Source organism: Aristolochia californica, unplaced genomic scaffold (genome assembly GCF_029961685.1).
Source record: "Aristolochia californica isolate CCGP_79_NKW_82.1479 unplaced genomic scaffold, dmAriCali1.0.hap1 SCAF_2, whole genome shotgun sequence".
In the NCBI taxonomy this organism is placed as follows: domain Eukaryota; kingdom Viridiplantae; phylum Streptophyta; class Magnoliopsida; order Piperales; family Aristolochiaceae; genus Aristolochia; species Aristolochia californica.
In genome coordinates, this window is record NW_027181881.1 from 42,418,450 (window position 1) to 42,427,804 (window position 9,355).

Sequence of the window (9,355 nt, forward strand, 5' to 3'; positions counted from 1 at the left end):
AAATACAACTGATCTTCTGAAGTTCTTGATAGATTCCAGGCTTCGCAAATTTACTGTAATTATCTGCCATCTCCTATCTCAAATTTGAGTGCAAGTATTGATATTTGAAACAAGTCATTGGGTACAAACAATGGGCAGTTGCTTGAAGAAGCAAGAACAAGCAGGTTATCTCAATTATAAGGGTTATATTGTTCAACTCTTTTGATCATTCCTAAAACAGTACAAATTGGGTGGAAAGTAGATAATTCATTCTGATGATTCAAGCCTCAAGATCCCACTAAGGCAGTAGGGGGAAAAAACCAAATCAAAACCCTAATGGTTAGAGTACAGTCGAAAGAGAGAGAAAACACAAAAATGAAAAAAAAAAAAAATTACAGGAAACAGAAGGAAGAAAGAAATCCGACCCTTTTTAGGTTTCATGCTACATCTGCCTTTGCTGCTTCTCTTTTCATCAGCAGACCAGATAGACCAGAATCAAGAATTAGACATTATTGCAACTGTATGCAAGTGAGGTCCTTCCATTGAAGAAGCGGGGAGGGCGTTAAGAGTCAGGTATTATCGTTATCCCTGTCCATGAGATTGAACATGACAGGATTCCGAGAGTTAGTAGCCTTACTGTGGTTAGCTTTGTCTCCCTCCAAATCCCTGTACTTGCGCAAATATATCTTTAAAGGCTCCACATAGTCATCGAACCCCAAGGTGCCGAGGGCCCAACAGATGTCGTCTCCATTGACGGTCTTGCGCTTCTCCTTATGACACTTGTCGGACGCCTCGCCAGTGACAAAAGCAATGAACTCGGACACGCACTCTTGCATGGTCTCCTTGGCCTCTTTGGAGATCTTAGCGTTCGGCGGCAGGATCTGCTTCATGAGACGGCCTACGTTGGCGATTGGCAGCAGACGGTCCTGCTCCTTGATCCCGCCCGCCTCCCTCGAAGTTGCTCCTACAGCGCTGTTGCGGTTGTTTTCCGAGTAGGAATCCGGGGAAGTGCTGCTGCTGCGTCCAACAGTACTATTATCAACCATCTCCAAAAGGAAGCTAGCTTATTTGGATCGATTGATGGACCTCGTTTCCCGTCCCCTCTCAGCTCCCTGCCTACTTATATCTTCCGAGGGGGAGCTCGATCTCCAGCTTGTGAGACAGTTCAGACGAAAAAAGGGGGAAAAACTAAAAATAAAGGCAGGAAGGAAGGTAAAGATTAAAGAGAAGAGTAACTAGTGAACAGCTGCTAATAGGTCACAACTCATAAGTGGTAGTCTCTCATTTGGAGTTTGCGAATGGGCAACCGTGTTACTGTCCCCTCTTTAAAAAATTGGACCCATCTGCAGCAAATCAGCTGATCCGCCATTTCTGCCTTCGCCCGCAGGTTAGGTCACCCGTGGGGATTGCAAGTGCAAGTACACCCAAGAAATGCACTTTGGGAATAACTTCTTGTTTATAGCCTTGTCGTCTTCATGTGAATTTCTTTACCCGTATAAGTAAAACTATCAAAAGCTAAAACAGGAAACTGTTCCCATCTCAGTATCAAACAGCAGAAACAACCATGAGATCACACTAACAGTAGATTCATGCACGTGTGCATGTGAAGCTGTGATTTTACTAGTACAGAAAATCCAACTGAAACGACAGTCGGTGGTCCTGCCGGAGGTACAGTTAGTTCGGAAGTCACATCCCAGATTGATGCCCATAGGGGAACGAAGAAGACGATGGAACCCAGCAATGTGGAGAGATGACTTTGAGTTCATGTAATTGTGTAAGAGCTAGCTAAAAGCGTGGAGGAGAGGGATTTGTCAGGTTTTGAAATACCTAAAATTGAACAACCAGCAAAACAAGTTAATAAATTGGTCAAAATCCTAGGATCCACAGGTTCCTAGACCATTAAAAAAATGGGTAAATGAGACTCTTGCCAGAGCTACCTCCAAAATCTACTAGTTGGCTGGAAAGATGACAATATCTTTCCTGCTCCAGCTACGGTAACATGATGTGACCATCAAACCGGCTTCTTTCAAGTCTAGCTCCTTGGTATTTTAATTTCAAAAATTTTTAAAGAGTTATGATCCCGTGTAGAGGAATTTACCTGTAATTATTGTAATATATGATAACTATCTGATTAGCAATCCTTTTGAGTTTGCAATGAATATCAATCAGATTTGATTGCTGTTGTGGCATTGAGTTGCTTTTTGTTACACTAATTACATGTTAATTCATTTGCCCCTGAATGAGGTTACCGCAGGTTAACGTGTTCTAGTCAATAAAGAGAAGAAAAAAGAGTGTCAAAATATGCTAAAGCAAATATTTCAAATCTTGTTAGTGTTTCAAAGTGGAAATTTGCAACCCCCACTGAAATCTAATGCACATTTATTTAGCGAGACAATTGGAAATAGATAAATTCAAAGGTATCACAATATACCCTGGCCTTTTTATGGGGGCGAGGGGGAGGGGGAGCGTGTGCGTGTGCGTGTGCGTGTGCGTGTGCACGTGAACGTGTGCATGTGTGTGTGTGTGTGTGTGTGTGTGTTCACTTTACCCATTATAAATATATGAGGAATCATACAATTGGTTTCTCACTTTGGAGATAAGCAACTTCATCAATGTAAATTATGTTAGATCTATCACTGATATTCTAGAGTATTTACTTGTTTACTTCAATAATCAAATAAGTTATGATCCTATTAGGTCTACTAAGGAATAAACCTAGAGGGGAGGGAAGTAGATTTTTAAAATTTTACCCTTATTTTTAACAATTGTTGCTTAATTTCTATGTGTGTGTATTTGTCCTTTCAATTAATTCAAAATCCAAGTTTAATTTTACAGTTTAAGTTCATGGGCAATGATACAGGTATATGCAAAAAAAATTACATACAAAATATACAGGATTTTTAGGTAGTTCATAATCTTTATGTGAATGGCTAATCCTCCCCTCCCTTCCCCTCCACAAGATGTTTTAGCACCTTGAGGCTCTAATAAGTTTGGGTTGCCCTTGGCATCTACAATGCGTCACCTATAAGGCCAATTATAATGTCCCCCTCATACAGGAACTTATGCCACTCAATTGACTATAACAATCAATTTACAATAGCATACCAACACTTTGATTTACAGTAGTTCGCTATTTACACCTGCATATGCCTATTCAAGGTCTTACAGCTCACATAGTAGCAAATGCAACTTTCCAACTACTACCCTGCCATGACAGCTTCTCTCAAACACTTAGGGGTTAAGACAACCTTTCGTAAGGACTTAACTCAACTTGTAAGGATTACTTGATTATAGTATAAACAAATGTAAATTGGCTCTCAATAAACAAATTTTTAACTATCCAAACATAATCCAATAAGTGTGAAATTGGGTCTAGGACTCATCCCAAAATGATTACCCAAGTTAGGAAGCCTATTTTTTAACTAATAAACTCAAGATCTTTGTACTCACTAATCTATGTGAAATTATTCTTGTAACACTCTCCCTCACATGCGAGCACTCTTTTGTGACAGTTTTGATGGAGGTCCACATGAACACCTGCCCCCTATTACTCTAGAATTTTCAATAGCACTAGGAGAGCACAACAGTAAATCTAAGGCCTTAAGGTTTTCAGAGACTTTCTTCTTCTCTTTCCTAGTGTACTACTATGTGACTTTTCCTCCTCCTTTTCTCCTTCCCATTTCATGGCAATATAAGGACCTTCAGTTGTGATCTCTCATACATCAAATTCAAAGGTTAAGTGAAAGTATTTCATCCTATATTTCTAATGGGAGTGGTTATCCATGTTAGAATACAAGAAGGGTAGTGGCTTATATGTAATTTTGTTATTTTCTTTAGCTATATTTTCGGCCCTTAACTTAAAGGGTATTTATGTTATATGCCAATCTTTAAGTGACTATATAAAGGATCTAGGAGAGGATTAGGGTATTATATTTGAAACCCTAACTCTCCAACCCTCTTGTCCAACTTCTAGCTTCTCTGTCTCTCACCCTCGTTATCTCTTGAACTCTCTTCTTCACATCTCTTCTCCTCTCCTCATCACCTCACCACACTCTTTTAGAACTTCCTAAGGTATTAATGGAATCCTAAGATTTAACATGGTATCAGAGCAGAGGTCTTAGGGTTCTAAAAATTTTCTCTACTCTGTTTGTGTTGAGATAGCATGGGATAGAATATCAGTGGATGATTGATATGTCTCGCTTTCAGATGAGCACAAAGCTCAAACTTGTGATTTTGTTTTTCATTAATGAAGTTTAAGAACATAGGTGGTGAGTTTATCATTCAGTTCGCCATATGTTCTTCATAAGGTCTATGAAAAAAAATATTTTTTTAGTACCTGCCCATGTTTGCATAGAGCAGCCATGCGAGATACATACTTGGTGTTCCTTCTCATAAAACAAGTTCGAGATGGTGATTTTTTATTTTTTATTTTGGTTGTTTCTTGGAGTGTTGGAGCTTCTCTTGACATCCTTTTGTCTCAAGAAAAAGTCATTTACCTGACCTCTTTCCTGTTGTGCTGAAAGATTGCAGTAGCAGTCAAGAATAAAAACACAGCAGAAACATTGGTGAGGTTCGGTTGAGGCTAATCCTCACAAAGGACTACCAAAAACTCTAGCTAGAGGATCGTGCCTGAAAACTCCTGAGTCCCTTTTTCTTCAAACTAGAGAAGCTGAGTGTTTCACTCAGATTCCAATTCTGCTTCTCAAGTTGCCAGAAGTTTACTAAGATTCGAATTCTTCCTCTCGAGCACTTCCGGGTCATGGTGGGTGTTCTTTCTGCATAAGGAAACCTAAATGAAGAGTTTGGATAGGTGTGTTACTCTGAAATATGTCCTTGGTGGTAAGGAAGAAAACATCAAGAGTCATGTGTGTGTGCGTCTCTTGGGTTGGTGCTCTCAAGTTCAATATATCCGAGCCACCTTTCTTCGAGTCCTTCTTGATAAAGGACTCTTACTGTTGCTAAGTTGAGGTTATTGAAGTGTGGCCTGTCCTAAGTTGGTAGCTGTTGAATCCTATCTAAGTTGGTGCTTTACTCAATTTTTTTTTATTTAAGTACAGCATGTGTATGAGTGATTTAAGTTTACTGGTATTACATTCCAATAACTTTTTTTATTGAGGATAGTTACAAGATACTCTTGGCTAAGTAGACTTTCTTGAGTATTTTTGTTAAAAATGACCTACTCAAGATAAACACTATTCCCCTAAAGGGTTGTCAAACTATTTAAATCCTTTCTGTAGGGGTCAAACCCTCCCTATCCTTTTATCTTCGACTTGAATCAAATCCACTTTGTGTAGTCATAGATCTATATTCAGCCTCAGCACTTAATCTTGATACAATATTTTGTTTCTTTCTTTTCCAAGTCACCAAGTTCCCCCCCAACAAATATACGAAATTCAAAAGAAGACTTCCTATCTAATTTGAAACCGGCATAATCAATATCAGAATAACCTTCCACCTTAGTATGCCCATGACATGTGTACAAGGGACTTTTTTTGGATTGTCCATGAATCTACTGTAAGCCTTAAACATGAATTTCTAATAACAACATGAAATTCATTATAAATTAAACGGAAGATAAATCGTACCTCCTTCCATACGCTTAAAATTCCTTCTCTCTGTTTTCTCGGCGCTTCCGATCTCTGAGCACTCACGGCAATGGCTCAACTGAAGGGGCTTGAGTGACGAAACAAGGGACCGAAAAACACATTTTAACTAAAGTCAACATCCCATCAAGGTTATTCATGGCTTCGTGTTACCGAGGGAGTTGCAACTTTCGGAAGTTGTAACTGCCAAAAGTTTGAGACCACGTTAATGAGAAAACCGTTTCTCATAAAAACGGTTAACATCTACTTACCAAACCAACTCCATAAGACACATATACATAAATCAATTTACCAAGTAAGCACCTATATATCATGATTTATCCTTCAAATATGGAGAGTGAGGTCCAAACAAATCAACATTCAGTTCCAAAGGGAGAATCTATTGGTTTAGAACCAAGTGGTCCAGCTTCAAGAATAATACCTGATTTATTTCCAAAGGGAGTATCCTCCTTAACCAGGTTTTCGTGAAGGCATCGAAGAAAGTGGACAGATGTCAGGGGCTCAAAGCCAGGTATTGTGACCGAGAAGAAAATCGTACGAATTGAAGTCTTTTGAGTTTTGAGAATCCAACCTAAGATTTGTTTCGGTTAAACTAAGAGCCGACACATGGCCCCAGACCCACCATTATTGGAAACTCTTCCACCTGCTTTTCTCCTTTCTTGCTTCCTTTCTATAATATCGCAGTCGGCAGCATCTGTGCGATCCTCCGCAAAGCAGGTTTTACCCATTATGGCAACGAATAACTTTTTCTTGGTTCCTCATGCCCAGCTATATAATTTGATGGCCTCCGTCGGCCTCGTGGGAAGACAATGGCAATCGTTCGTTCGTTCATTCGTCCCTTCCCCTTTGATTCTCGGAAATAAAGCTATTCTGCATCTGGTCACCATTCTAGCTAGTTATTTTCGTCCCGTTCTCTCGTAATAATTCTGCTTCGTTCCAGAATGAAGCTTTTACCCCAGAAAAATTGAAAGCTGTTCACGAATGTAGATGACGCAGTGCAAACAACAAGCGAAAGGCCTGAAAACTCTGATGTAGCTAAAGACCTGAGTACTCAATAATGGCGTCTTTCCATGTCCGAAAGCTTATGAAATTCTTGTATGTATATGAGTCACCACAGAAGAACTTTTCCAATAGGATTAAATAGAAGAAGTAGATAAAAGAGAACGGAAACTACAGCTTGAAGTACCTTTTTTTAAGATCATAAGTACGCCTTGGCAGTCAGGGGGAACTTCAGCATCAAATTATCATAACTGGTATGGAACAATTTTTTGATGACTCCCGTATGCGAAAAGTGAAGTGGAAAGACAAAAATATTTTGATCAGCCTCTGAAATTTAGCTTCACGTTCATATTATCCACTGCCTTTGTCTTTGCCATACCAAAACAAAAAAGTGGCCGGCCTTTCGTCATCCCCTTTTTTTTTAACGAAAATAGTAGATGAAAATATTGTATTATAAAGGAAACACTTGAGAATTTACAGAGTCAGGATTTGTTGAGTTTTGCCAGACAGGCCTCTTAACTGGAACCTTTCATGTTCGATCTAGTAGATCCAATTCAGTGGAGCAATTAGGTGCCTCTTGGTTCAGACACACCAGTATTTGCTACTTCAATAAATGTTGTTAAGGAATACAAAGATCTTGAGTTTATTAGTTGAGAAAAAGATTAAACCACTTCTTCTTTGTATTCTGCTCTTGAAGACGGCTGACCCCTTCTGATATCTATGCTGTTTTAAAAGTTGGAACATGTGAGTACGATTGCAAGTTTTAATTAGTTTTCTTCTTGTTTGTTCATTAATTGTTTCTGAGCTACTATTCTCCATTGTTTAGTTGAAGCTAAAAAAATTCACCAACCCAAAAACAGGAAAAGAACATGTACAAATTTCAGTAACACTGATTATTCCTCCTTTTTAAACAGAGAGAGAAAGCACAAGTGTGGAGGTGATTATCGTATAAGTCCGACCATTTTATGTGAATAAAATATAACAATTAGGTGATCTGAGGATCTATATCTCAAACACATGATTGACGAATCTCTCCATCTTCTTCTTCTCCAGCACAATCCACACATTTATGCCTCCCTGTAATTCTAACTTCTTCTTTTCGGATAGCAGTAGAACAAACTCATCCATACCACTTACAACCGGGCCTCCGTATATAGGCTTTCCATAACCCAAATCCAACTCATAAAAAGGCAGCCTCCACCAAGCTGAGACATAGAAGTTGCCGTTACAAGTGGCTGGGAAACCTTTATGAACTTCCAACCAGTCTATGACTGACCGCACATAATCATCCGTTATGCTCTCTATAGCTTCCTTCACTTTCTCCACACAGAAAGAGAAAGGATTCTCCTCCAACTCCAGAACCTTGGCAGTGGCGCATGCTGTAATCACTGCATTCCCAATGAACCCATGAGGCACAGTGGGAGATGTCTTCGACCTTATGTCCACTGCGAATAGTACACTTGATGTCTGGTTTGGGTCTTCGAAGACGGCTTTTGCCCTCACTCTCCAGATGTGGGAAACGATAGCTTCGAAAGTGGAACACTTGGTAGAAGCCTTTTGCTTGAGATTCTGAAGCATGGTAGAGGTGAAATGGAACAGCTTATAGCTTTGGTGTTCCTTCAGCTTTAAAAGAGATGGAGATAGAAAAGGCTGGTTTGAGGAAGTGAATGAAGAAGAAGTTGCAGACGCCATTTCTGTTATGCTCATGTATTCTTTATGAGGGTATGTAATTTGAGGTGGGTTTCTTGCTTTAAAGCATGTTCTGTCATTATTGAGGACATGGGTCTTGAGGCCTTCGCCTCTACAAATGGAAGCAAGATTATCGAAAAAATCAAAGGCCGACTTCCCATCAAGAATGCTATGGTTTGTCGCGAACCCAACGGAGGAACCTCCACATTTGAATCTTGTAACCTGCAAAAAACTTGTAGAATTAATTATGGACAAAACACTGATAGTACGTAGTAAATTTGTACGAAAAGGGGGAAAAAGTACTGGACATAAAAAATATATTTCATTTCTTTTTTAGTGAAATGAGCAGGTGTTGAAGTTGCCTGAATTGTTAGCAGAGGAGTTTCAGTGAAGCTGCGGAAACCATCTGTTCTCAACAGAAGATGTTGGAAAGATGGATTCGGGAGAGAGACGTTTCCAAGATCCTTGACTCTAAGATTTGACGTTGCAGAAACCAAGTGGATCCCAGCATTGTTGCAGACAAGCTCCAATGTCTGAGTTTCGGGGCTAACACGCAGTCGACCAGCCATGAAGTAGTACGGAATGAGAAGAACACGAGAGACGGCATTCTTCAGACTTTCCACCACGTCAGAACCTGAAGCTCTCCCGTTTGAAAGAGCTTCATAGAAGTAGATGGTCTCCACAGGGAAAGCCACTGTCTGGTCTAAATTGGAGAGGAACACAGTCCGTATGGGCGTGGGGTTTTTAGGAGAGGTAAGAATTACAGGATCTTCCTTCACGACATCATTCTCAGATACAAGGTAAGTGTGCTCCATGGTGGAGGGACAAAGAACGATACCCGAAGATCTCGATAGTAAATTGGGACTTGCTTCAAGCGGGAGTTTTGCGCAGAAGGCAAGAGTCGAAGATCTCTATTTATTTAGTAGAGAATGTTTATGAGATATAGGCGAGGACTCTCCACCTCGTCCAGTAAGAGGAAAAGCATGAGCAGAATTTCGTGGCAAGCGTCTTGTGCTGTTTGGTTGTTGTGCGTTCTGTAGTGGTTGGCGGTGGCGCCGTTCATCGCACTTCACGGGGGATCATGA

General features: G+C 40.0%; 2 protein-coding genes across 2 annotated transcripts; both read right to left on the reverse strand.

Annotated features, from left to right (window-relative positions):
* Positions 1-548: 548 nt before the first annotated feature.
* On the reverse strand, positions 549-1,025 carry LOC137955100 (nuclear transcription factor Y subunit B-1-like). The gene has a single exon (XM_068801974.1). The coding sequence runs from the start codon at positions 1,023-1,025 to the stop codon at positions 549-551; it is 477 nt and encodes a 158-aa protein (XP_068658075.1).
* Positions 1,026-7,476: 6,451 nt separating this feature from the next.
* LOC137955101 (acyltransferase GLAUCE-like) lies at positions 7,477-9,085 on the reverse strand. The gene is made up of 2 exons (XM_068801975.1): positions 8,633-9,085; positions 7,477-8,492 (listed from the first exon to the last, which is right to left on the reverse strand). Exons 1-2 carry the CDS (start codon positions 9,083-9,085, stop codon positions 7,584-7,586), a joined length of 1,362 nt encoding a protein of 453 aa, XP_068658076.1. The 3' UTR covers positions 7,477-7,583.
* Between the last annotated feature and the right edge of the window lie 270 nt (positions 9,086-9,355).

What these genes read in the sequence shown, in the direction of transcription:
- LOC137955100 (XM_068801974.1), bottom strand. Translation starts at nt 1,025, where the DNA reads ATGGTTGATAATAGTACTGTTGGACGCAGCAGCAGCACTTCCCCGGAT.
- LOC137955101 (XM_068801975.1), bottom strand. Translation starts at nt 9,085, where the DNA reads ATGGAGCACACTTACCTTGTATCTGAGAATGATGTCGTGAAGGAAGAT. An exon ending in CTCCTCTGCTAACAATTCAG is followed by an intron (nt 8,493 to 8,632) that starts GCAACTTCAACA and finishes AGTTTTTTGCAG; the next exon opens with GTTACAAGATTCAAATGTGG.